Source organism: Eutrigla gurnardus (assembly GCF_963514095.1).
Source record: "Eutrigla gurnardus genome assembly, chromosome: 21".
In the NCBI taxonomy this organism is placed as follows: domain Eukaryota; kingdom Metazoa; phylum Chordata; class Actinopteri; order Perciformes; family Triglidae; genus Eutrigla; species Eutrigla gurnardus.
The window spans coordinates 4,651,929-4,675,357 of record NC_139932.1 but is presented as its reverse complement, the minus strand read 5'-3'; the positions used below and the strand labels follow the sequence as shown (position 1 = coordinate 4,675,357).

General features: G+C 42.3%; 3 protein-coding genes across 3 annotated transcripts in view; 1 reads left to right on the top strand and 2 right to left on the bottom strand.

Annotated features, from left to right (window-relative positions):
• LOC311031959 (uncharacterized protein C12orf56-like) overlaps nt 1-5,307 on the bottom strand; it is an 89,112-nt gene extending 83,805 nt beyond the window's left edge. Inside the window, exons 1-2 of the mRNA XM_084038561.1 lie at nt 5,263-5,307; nt 3,830-3,982 (exon numbers count right to left, since the gene is read on the bottom strand). The gene's annotated coding sequence lies outside the window, so the exon portion shown is untranslated. The remainder of the gene's footprint in view (nt 1-3,829; nt 3,983-5,262) is intronic.
• LOC311031960 (uncharacterized protein C12orf56-like) overlaps nt 1-23,429 on the top strand; it is a 93,828-nt gene that overhangs the window by 44,940 nt on the left and 25,459 nt on the right. The gene's annotated exons all lie outside the window — the stretch shown is intronic.
• LOC311031942 (uncharacterized protein) lies at nt 20,509-22,560 on the bottom strand. The gene is made up of 6 exons (XM_084038538.1): nt 22,404-22,560; nt 22,225-22,312; nt 22,079-22,153; nt 21,787-21,864; nt 21,327-21,509; nt 20,509-20,967 (listed from the first exon to the last, which is right to left on the bottom strand). Exons 1-6 carry the CDS (start codon nt 22,505-22,507, stop codon nt 20,668-20,670), a joined length of 828 nt encoding a protein of 275 aa, XP_083894664.1. The 5' UTR covers nt 22,508-22,560; the 3' UTR covers nt 20,509-20,667.

The following is a 23,429-nucleotide window of genomic DNA, read 5'->3' as shown; positions in this document are numbered from 1 at the left end:
TAGATCCCATTCTAACAAAAATTGCTGTGATTTGTAAAATGTCATTGCGTTAAGAAGTTATTAGCCAATGAACATCAAAAGGGGCGGGACTCTGGAAATCAATACACATAACTCCACAATATTTAACCCAATCATCACGAAACTTGCAGGATATGTTCATATATCTCCCTGGAACATATCCTGAAAGTTTTATTAAAATTGGCCACTCGGGGGCGCTACAGTAAATCAGCCAATTTTTCAATTGAAAGGTTTGTATTTTAACAAACTCCTCCTACACCGTTAATCCGAATCCTACCAAACTTTGTGAGCCTGTTCTGAAGGCCTCGAGGATTAAAAATCATCGAAAGGTCTTACATAAGTCCTATGGGAGCGTAATTACGGCGCCCTGAACATGGACGATTTTCATGCTTCGCCACAATATTCTAAACTGTTATAACTTCAGTGTCCATCGTCCGATCTGGTTCAAACTTCTCACGTTTGATGAGAGTCCCACCCTGAACACGTCTGCACTGCAATATTGACTCACAATTACAGCGCCACCTATTGGCAACATGAAATGTCATGTTTTTACACTCATATAAGGACATAATTCCACAATATTTAACCCAATCATCACGAAACTTGCAGGATATGTTGACATATGTCCCTGGAACATATCCTGAAAGTTTTATTAAAATTGACCACTCAGGGGCGCTACAGTAAATCAGCCATTTTTAAATTGTAAGCTTTGTATTTTAACGAACTCCTCCTACACCGTTGATCTGATTCCTACCAAACTTTCTGAGCCTGTTCTAGAGGCCGCGACGATTAAAAATCATCAAAAGGTCTTACATAAGTCAAAGGGCGTGGCCGGGACGGCGTCCTGAACATGGACAAAATTCATGCTTCGCCACAATACTCTAAACTGTTATAACTTCGGTGTCCATCGTCCGATCTGGTTCAAACTTCTCAAGTTTGATGAGAGTCCCATCCTGAACACGTCTGCACTGCAATATTGACTCACAATCAGAGCGCCACCTATTGGCGACATAAAATGTCATGTTTTTACACCCGTATAAGGTCCTAGTGTCGTGGAACTTTGCACCCCAGTTGAGCATGAAAATTTCACTCATCTGACACAGTGATGGACTGGACGATTCAGGCAAGGGACGACCAGTGGCGTGGCGGTGGCCGGGGACAACCCGCGCCGTGGCGGAGGCCTGGGACAACCCGCGCCGTGGCGGTGGCCGGGGACGACAGGCGCCAGCCGTGGCGGTGGCCGGGGACGACCCGCGCCGTGGCGGTGGCCGGGGACGACAGGGGACGACTGGCCACGTGGCGGTGGCCGGGGACGACCCGCCCCGTGGCGGTGGCCAGGCCAGGCGGTCCGACACGTCAGGCGGTCGTAGCACTAACCGAGTTACGTGCCATGCGAGGGCCCGTTATCACTGCTCGCAGTTTTAATTAGAAATATATCTGTCCTAAAAACACCTGTTATCTTGTTTAAAAACCTCGCTTTTAGTGCAGAGGGTCATAAATATATCACCAGACATGCAGCTGTAGGAAACTTTACATTACCTGAAGCAAGATCTAACGCCATCAAGCGTACGGTTTTGTATAGAGGTACGAAAGAATGGAATTCACTGCCGAAAAATATCAAACTCACCACGAACACAAAGAAATTCAAAATATTAATAAAACAGCATTTATCAAAGTAAGACAACATGGTATATTTATATATGGAGTATATTTCGATGGATATATGATATGTGTTATTATAATGTATATTCTGTAGAATGAATGTATATACAAGTATGATGTGTGATGTGTAATGATGTATACATATACGATATGTAGAAATGTGGGTAATAGGATTAGTATGTGAACAATTAATATAACGAAGAATGAATGAAGCACAGTTAAGAAATGTAAACACTTATTCTGTTTTTGTTTTGTTAGGTTAAGCATATCGCTCACTTGTTTTTTTGTTTTAAATTTTTATAATGTTTATGTTTTGTGTTTTCAACTGTATATTTGATACTGTTGGACCCCAGGAAGAATAGCTGTGGCTTTGCTGCAGCTAATGGGGATCTTAATAAACCTAATCATAAAGGCCTCCTGTCACTACCACCGGTCAACACCAGGTGGTGCCATTTCTAACGTCTTAAAATAGGTAGCTAGAAACAAAATAAAGAACGGCTCCAACAACACATTTATCAACGCAGTTCCAATGTTAAATATGCAAATGCACATACGGTTTGTTTTCATGAACGGCCAAAGTGTGCAGCACTTTTAATGTTGCTCTCGCAAAGAATTGTGGGTCGGCGTGATCTCCTTTCCTTTCGTATAGGAAGGTCCGTTGCATCCGATGCTAAAGGAGCTCTGAAAGGAAGCATTGGAGCTCCTTTCCTTTGCATTTAGAGAATCCCAACGGCTCTTATCATGGCAGCCACTTGTTTACTTCCAGGTCACTTCTTCAGTTAGGAACCTTCCTCAGCAAATAGACTAATGGACTGCACCCTTTGTCTTAATGTTAGTGATCGCCACTTCACTCATATGTTAGCGAGTAGCTAACACGTAGCGTGGCACGACGAGCAAAAGTTCACCTCCCCTCCAGCTGATCGGATCTCTGACGCTCATTTAAGACGTCACGCAACCGGCGACGGCGACTTGTTACACGTCACGGCCTCTCTGGTTCCACAAAACCGGCGTGAAGGCGTGATTGTAGCGTTACCTCTGTGTAAAAGCACCTGATCTAAATGTTCTCCTCTGTTAATTACTTAAAATCAGCTGAAAAAAGATGTTCAGTTCCTTGATTGTTTTTCATCTTTGAAACAGGTGGAAAACTCCAAACACGAGGTGCACATATTGTGTTTTAGTCAATTATGTTACTTAAAACATGAATTCTTTTCATGTCAGTCGTGGTCCTCTTCACCCTCTTGTGGCCAAAACGAGTATCACAACAACAAACACCATCATCTGCTGCTGATGACTTTTTACTATTATGAGCGTTTCTCCTGCAGCACTGCTCTGATGACACGTCGTAGTGCATTTCTGCCATGGGGAATAATATGTTCTAACTATTGTCTTATTCTGAACACTTCTATGGTGCTTCGGTGGTTCCTGGTAGACGGACCCTCCTCATGTTCTGAGGTTTTTGAGACTGTGTCCTGATCTGATGGAGGGTCCAGTGTTTAGACTGGAAACCCTCCCCATTTAGAAAACGCAGCACTAGAGCTGTTCTCCCAGACCGGCTGGACTCACGGTGCCTGCGGGGCTGCTTGGTCTGTCCGTGAGGACCCCCGTCCCCTCGGTCACGCTGCTGCTCTCGTCCTCGTCCGTCCTCGTCCGGATGTCTCTTCCTGCCGCGGCCCCGGAAACCCCCCGCCTGCTTCTGGCTCAGGTAGAAGAAGAACTGATGGGCCGGCTCCTGAACAGACGACAGGAAGGACAGACACAGAATAAAAATGGATCACATGACCACATTCAGCACCTCTAAGTGACCTGGAGTGTCATTTTCTTTTTAAAGGATCTCACTGGCAGTCATGATAAGAGCTGGTTGAAATAATAAAATGCTACTAGATTTAAAACCCTATACATGTAAATGAGGTAGGTTAGTTCACATGTATTTATTAAGAACCTGAGCGGTTCAGACAGGACACGCCCCTCTGAGAGCCAATTAAAGAGCAGGCTTCAAAGCAGACAAACCAGTTGTGAAAACATTTCCACAAAGATTTGACGAGTCATCAGATCGGCTCACCGATCAGACGGTTTAGAACGACTACCAGCTGATAACAGTCAGTGGCTGATCAGCTGATATTCATAAGAAAGGCATGAAAGCTCTCGGTACCTCCTCCTGTGCGGCGCTGAAGTCCACCTTCAGTTTGTCGGTCTTGTCTTTGGCCGAGGCTCTGTACGGGTTTTCTGTCCCGTCCTTCGGCTGCTTCACCAGCTCCGACGGATCCATGGACTTCATGGGGATGATGTTGAAGGTGTACAAATACTGCAGCAGACAGACAGGCAGACAGACAGTTCTGGATGTGATGGCGTGTATCGTACGGGCCCGTTAACCAAAATAAAATGTGTGGCACAATTATCACTTGATACCCCAAAAACTCACGTTAAACTGAAATGTAACTCAAAACGTCATAACACAGCTATGTTCAGCACAGAGAATATGGATGAGATAAACCAGCAACACTTGCTAATATCAATCACAGATTGTCCTTATGGAAATGTTCCACACAGAATAAACTCATTCACTATTCAAGGAACTTTAAATGTTCTCCTTTTTTTCCAAATGAATAACAACACAATAAGATGCACTTCAACCTTCAAAGGATATGTTCGAGAGGATGAAGATCCTGGCAATGCATCTCCACACTAGTAGCTCAGTTCGTCACACGATCCACTTGGAGAAGAACGGTTCAATACAGCAGCGTAGTGGAGGTTTCTGCCCAGTCTGACAGCCGACAGAAAACCATAAACAAACACTGACGTCAGTCAAGTCATATGTCATAAAGTCATAAAGTAACTGTACAGTATTCAGAATAAAGCGATGGGCCCTCACAGCTATTAAACCCCTTAAAACAAGGTTTCAGCTCAAAACACAGAGCATGAGAGAAAACCCACAGGAAGATTAATAGCGAACAGTATCCGCGGAGCTAGCACACATACAGCTAACAAAGCTAGCCATAATCACAGCCGACATACTCGTATAAAACCAGGCAATAAATCCCAACACTTCATCATGGTGGTAGACAAACATCTCAATAAACACATCATTTAAATGGAACAGCGAATTAACGATTTATGGTCAAGATATTTCACTAAGATGTGGAGAGATACATATAGTGCTTACCTTGCAAACCATAAACAAACGCTGAACCAACATGGCGGCCCGCGGAGCAAATACCTGCAAACACGTGTCCGGTAAAGGACAAACAGCGCCAATCGCGTAACGCCTGAGGGCATAAACAATTAAACACCGCCATCTATTGGCCAAAATAGGTAACTGCATACATTTATGTTTCTTCATCAAGTTTTAACACACAGAAATAAGCCGAACTAAATGGATTTGTATCACGTTTATTTACGTAGAAAGCCTCCCTTGTCCAGCAGATTTGCTACTAGCATAAACCAGACAATGAAATCTGACACACAAGCTGTCACACCATGGTCCTGATGAAATACACATTTTAAAAAGGACCACATATTCATGGTATTTTAACAAGATTAAGTGCCATTGAAGTTTATATGAAGTATTCCTACAGTTAAACTTACACTCTCACTGGTTGTTCCGCCATATCTTTACTAAACCTCAGCTGCAAGCGTCAAAATGTGGGGTTTGTTTTTTGGAGCTTGAACATCTGGTTCGTCGCTAATAGTGGTCCGATCGATATAAGAGCGGAACCTTTCTTTTTTTCTTTTCCTTACAATCTATAGTTGCAAAATGTATTTTAAAATACGACATATGTATTAAATATTAATGTAGATTTTTATGTCTGCTCCAAATCATTTAAGTCGATCAAAAACAACAAATAAATAAGTCAGGCTGTTAGCCGGAGAGATTTTAGAGCGGAGACGGTGGTTGCCAGGTGAGATTCTTTCGTGTAAATTAAGTTACAAATAATTTACCATTTTATCCGTATAATCGCAACGAAATGTCCACTTACTATCTTTTTGAAGAGCTTTCTATCACAATCTTCAAAGGTGATCTTGAGTCAATATTATTTCCAAGGTCAAATATGTACTTTTCATCTCATAAATCACCAATCATTCATTTTCAATTAAACTAATTTGATTGTTTACCATTAAACTGTACTTGTATTTGATTATGTACATGGATGTGTACACGTGCGTTTTCAAATAAGATAGAATAATAAGACTGTTAAAAAATAGAAGACAAGTAAATTAAATATCCATAAATGATATTAATGTAACTTAAAATATAAAAGATAAGATAAGTGTTATTCCCCTTTTCCTAGAAAAAAAAATACTTGGCATGATGTTTTTCTTTTAATATAGAGAGAACACAAGTAGAAAACAAATATATAAATGACAATTTATTATTATTATTATTGTTATTATTATTATTTATTTATCGGTGACAAAACAAGAATTTACAAACAAGAGAACAAAATAGAGTTTTTTACATAGAAATATAAGTATTTGCAACTATACTAGTACTACAAACAAAATAGTAATACATACACAAGAAAAGCTACAAACCAAAACAAACACCAAAGAAGGAAAACAAACGTGAAAGTAAAGAGAAAAGGAAACCAAGTTTGATTGAATGCTGTCATATTGTCTTTTATTGATGATCCAATTCAATCTTATTCACTTCAATGTTATTTATAGCGTCACATCAGAAGTCATCTTAACACATGGAGCAGGACTAGAATACGCTCCAGAGTCAATACAATTTCAAAGTCCCAACATCACCAGGAGCGTTACAGCCACAGTGTAATAATATGTAATGGGCTTTTAGGCAGAAATCTGGGCCCTTGGGTTCCAACTGTATTTGGTGTTGGTGGTAGTATAGTAGTAGTAATACTAGCAGTAGTGGTAGTATTAACAAGTAATAGTACCAACAGTGAGGTAAGCTGTTCCAGATTTGCATGGTCGGTTCATAGATTAAGCCAATGGTGGGTTGATAGTTTTGATCTGTCCTTCCAGTTGAGTAAAATACTTTGGACACATTTTAAAACAATATGAGTCTGTTCTTTCTCATCATTCCCCAAAGCCTGTTTTTTAAAAGTACGGCTCTGTTTTTCATTTCTCTTCACGACAGCTTTTTCAGTTCACGTGATGATATTTACCGTCATCCTGATGGTGGGATTGTCAGTGTTTTTTTTGTTTTTTTTAAGCAATAAAATCCTATATTGTCCCATCACTGGCTACTTTTATGCCATTTAATAAAACATTCCAGCATGATGTTCATTTGGTAAATGATGGTCCATTTAGAGTCAAATGGACCAGAAAGCAGATTATGAACTTGAGGCTTTAGAATGGTAGTCCATGAAACCACCGGGTGATCCACTTCTCGTTGCATGGGACACAAAAACTCAATTCACACTCATGTCTGAGATGTTCTGTGGAGCCAGACCAGCCGCTGCTTTGGAAACCAGGAGGAAGAGTTTGAATGGGATTCAAAAGCACGGTAACCACGGTTACAGGAATGATAACAACCTGCACACTGACGTGGAGTCTTTGATCAGAGTATCATGTCGTCTTTGGTCTAACAACACAGAATGAGATTTGAGTTTATTCTGACTTTAATATTGTTTTTCTTTGCGGCTGCAAATAATAGTTACTCAAGTACTTTAAAGTACAGTTTTTAGGTCCAAGTACTTTACTTGAATATCTGCTTTTCCACAGGCAAATATTGTATTTATCACCCTTCATCTGATGGCTGGAGTAACAAACGGAGTCTCCAAACTCCAGAGAGAAACACTTATACATGTGAACTGCCAATTTAAAGAGCAACTATACCCCAGATTAGGAATGGGAAAATCCTCCATCATGAACTCACAATAAGATGATCGTGGGGAATTTCCATTATGAGGATAATTATAAAAATATCTTCATGAGTAAAAAGCTGAAAAAAAGCCTGAGTTAGTCACTTTACTTTGTGATCTTGTGTACGGGCGGTCGACACAGGATTCCTTTTCCTTTTTCTGTTTTGCGTGAGATTCTAAGAGCCTTTTTAACTTTAATACCCATGATGCCACAGCCTTTCTTCAGCCAACAGGAGGCATCAGAGAGCAGCTGGGTGGTAGGGTCTCTGTTTCCTTCAACCAACCTGACTTTGACCTCAGGGTCATCTGGATTAAGTGCTGGGATTTCATGGTGCATTTGGCCGTTCACTGGCTGGCCTCAACAGGAAAGTCTTTTTCCATCCACAAATCTTCCAGCACTTAGTCCTCGATGCATCGTCAGCTGGATTTAACGTGGTCTCCACATCCTTCCATCCTGATACATTTGTGTTATCTCTGACTGTTGACTCATTTGCAATGTACTTGATTACTGCTTGACTATCAGTCCAAAAAACAGATTTTTTCAGTAGCAACTGCAATTCTGCTCTGAGCATTTTGTCCACTTTGACTGACAACATAGCAGCTGTCAGTTCCATTCTTGGGATGGTGACCTCTCCTCTTTTGTTAGTTGGTGGAAGGTAGCTGACTGGACCGGAGCCGTAGCTGCATCTGAAAAATGATGTCGTTGGGCATGAACTGGTTTCCCAAAGTGTATTGGCTTAATGCAGCGTTCTACTTGACAAGATCAGAAGTCCATTGCTCCATTGAGACATTTTTCAGATGTCACTTTGGGTACGAGTTGATCCCAGCCATGACTTTGTTTACAAACTTCTTGGAGGAGACCCTTCACAGGCGGTGTTTAGGAGGCCAAGAACCCAAGAGGGTCTTAGATTGAGCTCACTACAGATAGCATTCCTCTCCGGGTTTGTGGCTTTCCTTGACTTTGATGTTAAACTTGAATCACCGCAGGGTGTCTTCTCTTCGCCACCGTCTTGACCGAGCGGCCGCCGGCCTCCTGACATCCTCCCTCAGCCTCAACTGGATGAGGCTGGGACCCAGGATCCTGTCGGGGAGCAGACTGTTGGCCCACCTTTGAGCTCTACTGAGACGGAGGAGGGTCCGCAGAGCACCAGACCTGCTTGGTGACTGTGTCGGTCACTGAGCATTGTGAGACCGCCACTTTACCTGAGGCTGGCTGTACGCCCAACGCTGCCCTCCTCAGATGCCTGCGCTGGGGTTTTGGCCGATACAGCGCCCCTCTAGGATGAGGAGGGAAAAAGCTCCAGAAATTGTTTTCTATGTTTTGGTCTAAGATGGTGAACTGTAGAGTAATCTCAATACTTGCTGCATTACATGATTCCATATTTGCACGTTAAGCTATATTCCAGTAGAGGGGTATGTGTGTAAATGGAAAAGTACATCAAAACAAGAGAAAACCACAGGGTGATGTCAAACGACGCCAGAGCTAAACGCTGCATTAGCAGTATTGAACCTTTCAGTCTGCAGAAGTATGTTATGTTATGGACATTCAGCTCCCTTTATGGACGAAGGACACACGGTGTGTTCAATGGACTTCTGTTGGATATTCCTTTACCCATCCTCGCCTTTAAGTTCTCTCACTGGGAGAGGACCCCTTCATGGACTGTGGGAAATGTGGTTTCATGGGGAATATTTCAGCAGTGTATTAATGCTGGAGTGATATTAGGGATGTAATTAACATCCAGGGTGGGGGGAGTGTTGCCGGCCTTATGGGTAACCTGCGTACCGGTATGTGAGGTGAGGTGTGATGGGAAGCGTAGTCTCCGTGGATGTGTGTGGATGTGAGAAGCCGCTGCTCCCTCGCTGCAGCCGGTGAAGTTGATGTACAAATGAGTGTTGTTAGCCAGCAGAAGTGTATTAGATGAGCTGAAGATTACAGCCTCACAAGACTGCAGCGTTTGTCCTCTTGTAGACGACTCAATGAAAGCCTCTGGTTGGACGGTGAAGGATCTCTCCTGTCATTCTTCTGGTCGTGTCACCCGGACACTAGAAATGCGGGTCACCAGCTGAACGAGCAAAGGTCACGTTAGCATCCACAGCGTGCTCCCAACTAGGGTTCAGGGCCGATTAGCTGGAAAGGTAACACACCGTGACAACAGTGTTTACGGAGGCTTCTGGTTGGACTTATAGCAACACACGGCGACCACAAGATGGTGCTGTTTCACTGCTATCTGAAGTTATCTGAGGGCTGGGTGACATTATTTTGACAATACACTTTTGTTTACTTTACACTTTGTTGATTCTCAAAATGACAATGGATTCATAATTAAAAGTTTACATGCAAAGATTTGAAGCTCAGTGCACCAAATGTCGAGTCGATGCTGAATGTTACGGGGACGAATGCAAACACAGATTCCACATTTCTGAGGTGGTGTGTTCTTATAGTATGATGACAGTTTTGGTACAAGGTACAAGTATTGAAGTAAATGTACTTTGTTCCACCACAATTTCTGCTTCTACCAAAGTACAATGGAGGAATAGCTGTGGTGCTCAGTCACTAAAGTTTGGATTTCTGAAAAATAATGTCCACCAGTCTCTGAATAATTTACAGACTTCAATCGGTAGTATTCAGTATTCAAAAGTATTCATAAGATAAGATTATATAAGATAAGATAAGATTAGATAAGATAAGATCAGATAAGATAAGATAAGATAAGATAAGATAAGATAACACAGTTCTTTATTCGTCCCAATTCAATTAAATTTTATTTATAGTGTCAAATCACAACAGAAGTCATCTCAGGTCACTTAACACATTGAGCAGGACTAGAATACGCTCAAAATTTCAAGAGTCAACACAATTTCAAAGTCCCAACAACACCCAGGGGCGTTACAGCGACAGTGGCGAGAAAAAACTGCCTTAATAGCCTTTTAGGCAGAAATCTGGTGCAGCCCAGGCCCGTGGGTTCCAACTGCATTTGGTGTTGGTAGTATGGTAGTAGTAGCATTAACAGTAGTGGTGGTATTAACAGAAGCAATAGTATCAACAGTAGTAGTCCATGGCAGCAGGCACAGCCACGCCGAGATGGATCCATCCCAACCACGTCGCCGTAGACCAGAAAGCAGGAGTAGTTGAGCAGTCACAGAGCGGGCAGGTGGAGCTACAATGTGGTGTTTCCAGCATCAGGCCAGTTAGCAGTCTGCATCGGTCAGGACCTCAGTGGACTCTGCTGGACCAGAAAGCATAGCCAGACTCCCGGGAGTGATCCCGGGAGTAGTCAAGTTAGTGACAGTAGAGATGCCGATTTTAGTCAATTACTTTAATTAAACATACTGGCGGTAAGAGGCAAACAAGACCACAACATCGGTGCAGTCCGGATCAGGTTCCACCACGGTCCAGGGAGACCTGCTAGGCAAGAGAGCACAGGGGCAACATACACAGAGAGAGAGAGAGAGAGAGAGAGAGAGGCTCAGTGTGTCACTATAATCCCCCAGCAGTCTAGGCCTATAGCAGTTTAACCAAGAGCTGGCTCAGGGCAAACCTGAGCCAGCCCTAGCTATAAGCGGTGTCAAAGAGAAATGTTTTAAGCCTACTCTTAAATGTGGGAACAGTGTCTGCCTCACGGACCAGAACCGGAAGACGGTTCCACAGAAGAGGAGCTTGATGGCTGAAAGCTCTGGCCCCTGTTCTAATTTTGGAGACTTTAGGAACTACAAGTAAGCCTTTATTCTGAGAGCGTAGTGCTCTAGGAGGACAGTAGGGTTTAATGAGCTCTTTAAGATACGATGGTGCCTGTCCATTAAGAGCCTTGTAAGTGAGGAGAAGGATTTTAAATTCTATTCTGGATTTTACTGGCAGCCAGTGCAGAGAAGCTAATACAGGAGAAATGTGATCCCTTCTTCTGGTTTTAGTCAGAAGACGAGCTGCAGCATTCTGGACCAGCTGGAGAGATTTAAGGGATTTATTAGAGCAGCCTGATAATAAAGAATGACAATAGTCCAGCCTTGAGGTAACAAATGCATGGACGAGTTTTTCTGTATCTTTTAGAGACAGCATTGGCCTAATTTTAGTAATGTTACGCAGGTGAAAGTAGGCTGTCCTTGAAGTTTGTTTAATATGCAGTCAAAGGACAGGTCCTGATCAAAGATAACTCCAAGGTTTCTTACAGTAGCATTTGAGTGGGGAAATTTACAGCGTTACAGCAGCAAGACAGTAAAAAATAAATAAATAAGGATAACAAATAATAAACATGCATTGACAAGAAAAGTACATTATAAAAAAGATATTAACACTAAGACTATATAAAGAAAGTTAAATAAAGTAGAATATATAATGTACATAATAGACAATTTCCAGAACATATACACAATGGACTAGATATTTACATTATAGACAGAAATTGAGCATGGGATGTTATGTTTGTATTGCACTTGTGTAAAATAACAGTCTATTGCACTGGGATGAACAGCCTGGTTGTGTGTGGTCTACTGAGAGCGTGTGTAGAAATAACCACATTAATCGTGTTTTGTTTGTTTACTTTTTATTTAATCTGTATTCTGGTGGTAATGCATTGTTGTTGTGAGTTGTGCATTTCTTCACCTCGCCAGTAGGGGGCTTCATGAGATGTGAATTGGGGTAAGGGACGTAGAAGAAGAGGAGTGTGCGCGCGCGGTGATGTAGCCTTGAGCTTGCTGTTGTTGGTCTTGCTACAAAGCAATAAAACGGAACTTTTATACACCACTAGTACCGTCTTCTTCTGAGTGGTGTAACAATTTGGAGGCACCGCTGGGATGAGAGATGAAGAAAAGGATTAATTTGCAGCGAAAGACCACGGAACTCGGAGAGAAAAAAGCCCGGTAAAACCCCGGTGTGTGAGAGCAATGGACGCGAGGTAGCTGAGCTAACAGAGCTAACAGTTGCAGTCTAGCTAGTGCTACACGGAGCCGTTTTATTGTTTTCTTTCGGAGTGTTATCGAGTCACAAACGCGTAAGTCCCGAACAGCAAGATGTTAGAGCACCGTGAAGAGTTTCTTCTGGAAATAGAAGAAAAGTTGATTGGATTTACCATGAAAGAACTGCACCGAGTTTGTGAGAGCTGTCACATTGCGGGCAATGACTCAGCAGACATTACGGGTAAAACTCGACGTGCAAAACTCGCACGTTATACACTTTGGTGAGCGCGATGATTTATTGGAGAAAAAGGACGAAGGCATGTCTGTGCTTTTGCAACTGAACGACCTGCTTGACGCCATGCGGGACAACCCAGGGACAGACTACGCGGACGAGGGAGAAGCAGGCCGATGGCGGGGAATCTGCGGCAGTGTCCACGCATGCGCGCAACGTCAGCGGGGGAGCAGCGGCACTCTCCACACCTGCGTTTAACGACGTGGGAGCAGCTCACCAGGCACAGCCCGCGTCGGAAGGACTACGAGGAGACGGCACGCCATTTCTGTCATTGCTGGAGCAAGGAGGAGCCCCGGAGACAGCGCGGCCCAACGAGACTCAGCACGGAGGCAGAGAGTCCACAAGCAACAGCTACTACGCTTCTTCAAGGGGGTTCAGAAAAGATGTCAAAATAAATGGAACAGGATGGTACAGGACATCACGGGACGGGACATTACAGGCCATTTTGTTGACGCATGGCCACTAAGTGGGTCACCCAAAACAGTGTTAATTTTGGTGGCTATTTTAGATTTAGTCTTAGTCTTTAGACGAAAATGCGTATTAGTTTTAGTCACATTTTAGTCATTGTTTACCTTCATAGTTTTAGACGACGAAAAGTAAAAACATTTTAGTCAACTTTTAGTCATTACTTTTAGTCACATTTTAGCACTGCCGCCCCCATGCGTCTGCTTTAAGCTGCCGGTCCATAACTTGGCCTATGTTGAATCTGTTGTCTCATTCTTTTCCTATGGGCTGCATGTGGCGAGCTATTACAACAGGACAATTCCATTCCATCAAGCTTCTAGCTGCTTATGGATATGAAATATGGATATTATTTTGGGTAGTGTCCATGGGCGGTTTTGTTGCCAGGAATGGTCCTTTCCTCTCCCTGCCCTAAATGTGTGTATATAGTGTACTTCTTCTGTGCCATTTATGTATTTAACTTTCTCTATCACTACAATAACTCTTTGACTGTCATTTGCTCTGCTGTGAACTCCTCCGTGTCTCCCGTTTGGGCAAACACAACAACTCACGGCCAAGCGTAAATCAGGCTTTCTGATTGGCTGTAAAAGCCGCTACGGGAGCCAATACGAGCGTGCGATGCATAAACGTAACTCTATATGTCACTAGCAAGATGGCGGATGAAAATAATGATCAATATACGTAACAAAACGGAGAAATGCGCCACAAAGACGAGGAGACATCTAGTCACATCTTTCCACCTTTACACGGTCGTTTTGTTGTCAGGAATAAATCGCTCACATGGGGAAGCAGGGTACCGTTGTTTAGCCCCGTTTCTCTAGTTTAAGAGGAAAAATAAACGTATGTGTTTTTGTTTTTTTTTAGAATGTCTGTAGAACACACCATTAACATTTTAGTCTCGTTAACGAAAACGAAGCAGACATCTCTTCATAGTTTTTATCATCAAGGATTTATTTTTAGCTCATCGTCTCGTCTTAGTCGTAGAAAAAATGCTTTTGACAAACATATTTTGTCATAGTTTTCGTTAACGAAATTAACACTGACCCAAAACAAACTATCAAACTCTAACAGCCGGCGCTTCTTAGGAGGGCTGCCTCCCAGCTGTCCAGCAGCTCTTTTACGCCCTACGCTAAGCTGTCGTTTCCTCTCTCGCAAAAGGGCCCGCATGTTCTTAACCCACTTTAGCTCCGGGCCCGCTGAGATCCGCCTAAATTCTTTGAGACTATCTAGGGGCTGTGAGGTGGAGGAGACAGGTGACGAGCTAGGGGCTGAGGCTGTCGCAGCTAAACTAGCTAACGCTGTTCTAAGTGTGATCTTTGTTGGAGGATCACAAGCTAGAGGAGTCCGGGACTCCTTTTCTGGCACGGGGCAGAGCATGGGGGAGAGACCAGGGAAGAGCTGACGGGGGAGAAGGAGGAAGAACACGAGGAGGTGCTGGGGGAGGAGCTTGAGGAAGAAGAAGAGTTGCTTCGGTAGGGAACGGGGGAGAGAAAGGGGTGGAGCTCAGAGAAGGGGTCAAGGGGGGAGATAGGGGAAGAACAAAGGGGGGGGGGGGGGAGGGAAGGGAGCAAGTGAAAGAGGAGCTTGAAGAGGAAGAGTAGAGAAAAAGGTTTGGGAGGGGAAAACCTGGCTGTCGAGCTCCCCAAGGAGCTGCTGGAGGAGGTGGGAGCTGGGACCCTCCTCAGGATCAGCCTTCCGTCCGGTGCAGCAACAACGCACAACTTGGTGGACGTACGGCCACTTCGGTGAAGTTGGAGCAAACGCAAAAACCAAACCAACAAAGTTGTCTTACCTGTATCCCGCGGTTCAGATCTGGGCCCTGGGGCTGCCTCTGGATCCGCAGCCCGGAGGGCCTTCGTCGGCCTCTTCTTCCCCGCAGTCGCTGTCTACGATCCTCTGGTTTCCGAATAAAGATGTCTTCAGGTCCTTCTTCTTCGGCGGTGTAAAACTCTCTGCTGTTTTGGGGTCTTTTGCTTGAAACTCTCTACTGTTTGGGTCCACTCTACAGTTTCACCAAGTTGTGTCAAGATCAAGTGCAAAAAGAGAACACAAAAACAGCTCTGACCGTCATCGATCAGTTTTATTCTGTTTCCACGACAATGAGTGACGCGCGTGCCGTCTTGCGTGTGTGCGCGCGTGTGCTTGGGCATTCCGAAACAGACACATTTCATGTTTTTTTCTCATATTCTCATAATGTATTTTCATGTTCTTGTATGTCGTCATGTATTTTTGACACTGTGACAGGACATCAAACCATCTTCTACTGCAGATTCACTCATTGGCTTTATGCTCCACATACGGGGGGGATTGATCCCCTATCGACTTTGTTTTATTATAAAGAATTGAGCACTCTATCGTTTTTATGTTGCCTTTATTTTAACAAAGAGAGACAGATTATACATTTTTATATATATATACAAGTTTTTGAGACATTTATTGATTTTTCTGCCATTTCAAGATCATCAGTGCTTCTGGTTTGTTCTACTTTAATACTAAAAATGACATTAGATTTATGATCATCTCATTTCAGATTATTTGATCATTTCATTCGTGTATCGGTGACAATAAAACTCTTTGTTTCTGACAAAACAAATTGACAAATGTGAAATCAGTATGTTTAGGAGTTGTCAGCATATTTTGATATAATTTTGTCCGGGATAATGTTGGCATGAATTGTTCATAAGAGCATGCCCCCAGAGGTTGGGCTGAGGACCCTCCAGGCTGGAAAAAATAAAGATGTGGCTCAACATGAGGCCTTGCTTGTGTTTATTACTAAATACAAATGTTAGCAAAGCTGTTAGCATCTTAGCATGAAATCCTCATCATCATCACTCCTTTTGGACTGCAGTACATTTTACTTGCTAATCCGTGTTTACTTTACATGAAAACAGTTGTCAGCGTCTCCTCCCCCACATTATATCATGGAATGAAATGGTCTGGGTCTCTTCCCATGAGTGCACATTGACAGAGCAGGAGGGGCGGGTCTAATCACACTCATTGATGATGCCGTTGCTCCATTCATAACATCTATAACAGGACAAAATGTCTGCTGTCCAACAACCATCAAAAGGACAGAACCATATGCAAATTGTAATGAGCAGCAAATGTCAGCCTGGTGTATCAGTTTCCATATCGGTGGAAGAACCAGACCACGAGGCAATAAATAGCAATCAGATGTGGTTCACAACAGGCTGCAGACTGAACCTGATCTGACAGGACTAGAAACAGTCCACTGGAAAGATGCCCACATAATCTGATCAGACCGTCGTGGTCCGAGCTGCTGCATCCTGTGTGGGCGCTAAAAGGAACCTCCTTCATCGACTTTAGTGATGAAACTCGTTTTCAGCTTGGATGCAGATCAGTAAGTCATAACTCATGTCTCAGAAACTCTTCCTAAAATACCGTTGAGAGTTTGCTGAGGACGTCTGTTTGGAAAAAATGACTTCCAAAAATAAATCTACATAGTGAGTCAGCTGATTGGCTCCAGGCCACCATGACGCTGCTTTCACTAATGGATGAATCCTATCCAACACCTGTTTGTGGGTCTGAACAGTCATCTACATGTCATGGTTAAATCGGTGAAATAGATTTCTAATCATAATAATGGATAAAAAGTTGAAACAGTTAGTAGAAATAATAGATACACAGTTGAAATAGTGAAGAATAAATGGTTGAAATAGATGTCTAAAAGTGACCTGATGGATAAATTGTTAAACTTGCTAACGGGTGCATAAATGGTAAAACAGCTTAAAGCATAAACTGATGTAATAGTAAGAATAAATGGACAGAAATATCAAAACCATAAACGCTTAAACCAGCTTTCTAGAAAGTAACACGACTTCAAACTTGACCAAACATTTCAGTATGAATAAACTATTTTTATCTAATCAATATCCAGCTAAGATCAATAAACGTCAGCACACTTAGAACATGATGAAGAGCAACAAAAAAGCTAGTTGTATTTATTTTCCTTAAAAACTCATCCAGAACTCATAAAATGTCCTAAACACCACACAGATGTTCAGATGTTTGTTTTTATTCCAAGTGTTGTCATCATATTCTGATAAATGTACGTACACAAATGTATTGGGAGGATTAGGAAATATGGGACGTTTAAGACTGCATACTTTTTATGAAATCTGCACAGGATGAATTAACAGTGAACTTAGGTCTTATGTAGGAATAACGTGTGCAGGTCCATCGTGGCTCGTGGAACGATAATGAATCATTGTGATGTGTTTTCCATAAGAGATATTAAAACAGAAAGGAGGAGGGGGCGACGCTGCTCTTCGGTTGTTGTTCTGTTACTCCAAACACACAAACACACATGGATGTTGCTTCTATAAAAGTACAAGATACTCCACGACGTGTCAGATCTGAAGAAAACTCAGGAATAAATCAGCTGTATTAATCGTTCTGTGCAGAAGAAAAAGTACAGTAAATCTGACATTCATGAATTCCAATAATAACGTCTAGATTCATAAGCAAGGAGCACACATAGAGTGCAGTGCAATGATGGATCACAGGGCGAAGCATATAAAACCAACAAAAAAGCACTGAAACTATGTGGAAATATACAATAAAGAAGATAACATTGTACCAATAAACCCCAAATGCAACATGACAGAGCACCATGACCAAGGACCGCCATGACTGAGCAGAGATGAGGAAATATGGGTATTAAAAGTGTAATAAGTTAGTGGACACTTTGGTTTTATTTGCAGAGGTTTGGGGATATCCACACACAGAGGTGGACCAAGTACTCACGTACTTCAAAATCTTACTTAAACGTGTAGAATATGGAACATACTGCTTTAAAATATCTACAAATGACTAGACCATGTTATTCACATTATTTTATTGACTTATGTATTGACATTATCCCAAATGTTTCCAACACTTTTCAAACCCAGAAAGTCCCGTTTAAAACGAGGTAAAGATCGGGTTCATTTGGCCGCCTGTCGATGGCATCTTTATTCCTGCGTTCATGGTCGTCTGACAGAAGCTGCCATGAATCTACTTTTAATCCAGTTTTACACAAGAGGCAACCTCCGGCTCTGAAAAGTGAAGCCAAAGCTGAAGTATCTTAAGCCTGCATTCTCTCTGCTGGCCATCAGGGGGCGACGACTCTGGTTGCAAAAAGAAGTCTGGTTGTATAGAAGTCTATGAGAAAAATGACTCTACTTCTCTCTTGAAGTATTATCTCTGTAAACATTGTAAACATGAGTTTATGGTCTCAATCTCAAGTCTTCTTCAATCCAGCATGATGTTCATTTAGTACATTATGATTCATTTAGAGTCAAATAGACCAGAAAGCAGGGGATGCTTTAGGGGGCGGGGCTACCTGCTGATTGACAGGTCGCTACCAATGCAGTTAGCTACTAAGATGACTTTAACACTTAGCTGTAAAGTTGACCCTGAATTATGAAGCCAACTTTGTGAGCAGCTTCACACCAGAATCCACATGGATCCAGATCCACCAATGGGTGACGTCATTTTGACGACACACTTTTGTTTACTTTACACTTTGTTGATTCTCAAAATGACAATGGATTTATAATTAAAAGTTTACATGCAAAGATTTGAAGCTCAGTGCACCAAATGTCGAGTCGATGCTGAATGTTACGGGGACGAATGCAAATACAGATTCCACATTTCTGAGGTGGTGTGTTCTTATAGTACGATGACAGTTTTGGGAAATCGACAAAAATAAAAGATAATTTTTTTCCAGTCTCAGAGCACCACATGGGGTGGTTTGACTTAAATCACTTGAAAACACACAACAAAAGGCTGTTGAGAAATAACATCCCAACATAACATCACCCCCTAGTGGTTAAAAGAGGGAACTGTAGCACTAAATGACCACACACTGTATGGTACGGGCCAGATGGACAGTATAAAAACATGTTGCTATGACAACACTGTAAAACACCAACGCCTCTCTTCATTAAGCTTATCAGAGCGATGCTGATTCAACTTCATGCCATTTTAAAAGGCTGCTGTTGAATTTTACTGCTGGCAAAATATTGGGTTTCATTGCGGATCGCGATGAAATACATTCCATTATCAGGATCATAAATCATCTTAGAAGTATCGAGCTCTCCTATCATAGTAGAATTACAGCATGTGGGATACAAAAGTACATTTTTTAAATGTTTTATACTACTGCTGACAAGCGTTTCTATTAAAAGTATAAGCAGGAATGTAAAAACGGCATTAATAATCATAATGTAGAAATAAATCTAGAATGGGCCATTCTGTATATATATTTGGTACTTCAAGTATATGTTGATGCTAATATTTTTGTAATTTTACTTAAATATCTTTGAGTGAAGGCCTTTGATACTGTGTTATTGGTACTTTTACTGAAGTAAATGATCAGAAAACTTTCTATTTCTAAGTTACTGAGTAGCATTAAAACCAGACAACCGTCATCATTTTTCCATTCTTAAATAAATATTAAATATTAGAATTGTTACAAACGGCAAGTTTGTCTTCAGCAAATACTTTCATTTGATGCTAAATCTTGAATGTAAATCTTTGTACCTATTTCTGAAGGACATGGAAATAAAGAACAACATGACGTCGAAACCCAAAATAAGAGTTTACTTTTAGTTCATTTACAAAATACAAGAAATACATTTAAAAACAATTTACTCCAGAGTTGAGTTTTTAAACATAGAAACTATAGAAAAGTTTGTTGCGTTGTTTTTACAGTGTTTTATTTATCAATGTTGTTTAGAGCCTCAGTCTGTTTGGATTCCAGCTTTTATTGTGAAGGATTTGCACAAACTGGAACATGGATTTTATGGATCAGAAATAAGTAACTTCCTGTTGCCAGTGTAGTGTTTACAGTAGTACAGTACTAGCCAATCAGAGTACAGTAGTACAGTGTTAGCCAATCACAGTACAGTAGTACAGTACTAGCCAATCACATCACAGTGGGGCAGGACTAGGCAGAAAACAAATGACAAGGTAACCACATAGCTGGAGCTGGTTAGCTTAGCTTAGCATAAAGACTTGAAAAAGATAGAAAAAGCACCAAAATCCACAGACCAACACCTTTAAAGCGTACAGAATAAACAAAGGAGATACAACAGTATAGTAGTTCTTAGTCTCAGATATGTGGCTTCTGGTAAATTTGAAGATCTTTAATGCACCACCTGCCGACAGTAGCCTAAACCTCAGACTGACTGGGTATTATTACCACTCGCTTCTTCAGTCTAACTGTTGTTTATCTTCTTTTGTCTATCGGGTCATAGACAGACATAATCTACCATGAATACATGCATTTGATTGGCCACTGTGTGTTGCCACAAAACATGAGCCAGGCAAAAAACCTTACCTTCAAATAAACTTTATTTACAGCGCACCTCACCTGAGGACTCAGCACATTTACAAATCTACATGTTCAAAATATTCACAAAGGCAGAATCCAGGAATACAGGGAAGAATGTTCATACAGCAGAAATGTTTGGTTTTAGTGTCTGTTAGCAGATGGTTGGTTGCTAACGTGCTAAGCTACGATGGTGAACATGGTGAACACGATGCTACACATGTTAGAAAGCTGCTATCGCTCCTGCAGGGATCATTTGCTCCACCTGTGTTAGTGGCAGATTGACTGAGCATCAACTCACTCAGACGTTGGTAAAGGCACACACTGTCACAGCCCTGTTTGTAGGCGTGAGAGCACATGTGTTGGTGTGCGATCATCTGTGCAGATAAACAGCCAGGATCTGCTCCACCAGTCGTACAGTCGGTTGGCTGATCGGGTGGTGAGGCGGCAGCTTCTCCTCGGCACGCGACAGCTTCACGAAGTACCTGGAGGGGAAAACACAGATCCTTAGATAAAACCCAAGGAAGCCCGCTACATCTCAGAGGAAAACATCCTACTAGTTACTGCACTTCTACTTACTCTACACATTTAAAAAAACACTATTTGCAAAACGAATGGACCCGGTAGTGTGAACATTTCACATCACTATTATCCTGGCCAAAATAATTACACAATATTATCCACAATATATTATAAAATATGCTTAAAACTCTTAAAGCCACTAAAACATACTGGAACCACTTCATCACTTGTTTATCGTGTCACAGATAAGACACACATCTTCTTAAAGTGTAAAATAATCAAATCATCTTAAAAATAAGACTGTTTTCAGAGCAGCACAAACCTGAACTCCACTCTGAAGTGGGAGCTGAGGTGCTGGGCCAACTGGTTGTTGTACTGCAGGCAGGCCAGCAGGAGGCGACAGCGCTGGAAGAGCAGAACAGACTGAACCGGACTCAGAAAGGACTCCTGCAGGTCTGACAAAAACCAGCACCACCTGCTGGACCTGGTGACCAATGAAGGACAACTGCAGAGACACAAGGAGACCAGCTTCATTGCAGTTTTGACTCCACACCACACTTTATAGATCAATATTATTCAAAAGTGTTACTTGGTGACTCAACACTTTATAGAAGAAAAGGCAACATTTGAATGGAGGCATTTCAGGCAGTTCAGGAGGAGAGTAACTCCCTCTACACTTTGACTCTTAAGTCAAGTTTGAAGCTTCACGTATCTGACCAAGCTTCCTTATTTGGAGAGAATATGTTTCCCATCTCTACTAAAGTGCCAGTGAGGAACGTTACCAGGTGAGGATGTGGCTGCAGGACTCCGAGCATCCAACCGACAGACAGGGAGTTGTCCGCTGAAGAACATCTGCTGGCCTAAATAAAGTCAATAAAGTGTAAATTCACAGGCTGAGTGCAAATGATTGGACTTCCCCACACTTGCAAACAAGACATTTTACACCTATATGTATGATATATTTGGATTTGTTTCTTATAGACAAGCAAAGATTGTTTTGTATCCAAACCTTTGTCTCCCCCTTTGGCAGTGAGAGTAATTAAAATAGTATTCCATGGTATAGTTGTCACTCACCTCGTGGCCTAAAAGCAGCAGTTCAAAGAGCAGGGAGCAGGCAGCGTCCAGATACTCAGCTAGGAAGTCCTGAGGCTGACAGAGAAGGACAGCTGTGACATTTAAAACGGATACAATACATAATGACATTAATGTGAGCAGCTCACCTCACAGTCAACCTGGGATCTTTGGTTCTGTGTTTGAAGCTCTGCAGCACAAATCAAGGCAAGCAGCATTCTGGAGGCCAGGGCACCTCTGCAGGGAGGGAGGGGGGGGAGGGTGTTAATAACAGAGACAGGATTATTATTCCATAAAGGTAAAGTCAAGAGGATGGTGAGATGTTGACTTTTTGGCAGAGAGCAGGTTGAGTCTGGCTGCTTCGACATCCGTCTCTCTGAACATGACGGCGAGCGTCTGGACGATCAGAGTGCTCAGTCTGAACAGAAGCATCGAGCTGGCGTTACATCAGAGCCTTTATGGCATGAGGTCCATTAACAGTACATAACTGGTGAAATCTAAATGACCTTTTACAGGTTTCTGTGTAACACACACACACACACACACACACACACACACACACACACACTCTCTCACACACACACACACACACACACACACACACACACACTCTCTCACACACACACACACACACACACACACACAATGAAGTCGATGTAAAGGCAGTTTACACTCAAATCAAGATGAAACCTTGTTGACTGTTCACTGTATGAACACAACAAGGAATACTCTATGGAATCATTTCAATATGTGTTACTGTAAGGGTATTATTCTTAATATTAAATATTCTCAAATATTTAAAAGCAGGAAGCGTAACGGCGTCTGTACCTGGCCAGTGTCCGGGCCGCTCCGTCTGGGACTGGAGGGTGACAGAGGAGAGGTGGGGGAGCCGGTGGGGGAGTAGAGGGAGGGTGCTGTGGAGGGAGGGTGGGGGACCCTGAGGAGACCCAGAGTCTCCGGGTTTGGACAGGAGGCAGAACGTGTGGGTGCTAATATGGGAACCTCCTCTATCCCCCTTTCACTGGGGCTCCTGGTGAAAAGGAGATGAACTTTTGTTACAGCAGCAAATGAGGGCTGTAACTAACCACTGTTTTCACTGTAGATTCATTTAAATTCCTGGATTATTTTCTCCATTAATTGATCAGTTGTTTGGTCAAAAACATGTAAATGGTGAAGAATGTTGATCATTGTTTCCAAAAAGATGATGTCGTTGAAATATCTTGTTTTGGCCACAACTCAGGGATATTCAGTTTACTTTATCCAGAGGATATTCATAAACTATATGTTATATGAGAAGAGAGGGAGATTGTACACCAAGCGACCCTGAACCCTGAGGTTAAAAGTCTGATGAAGG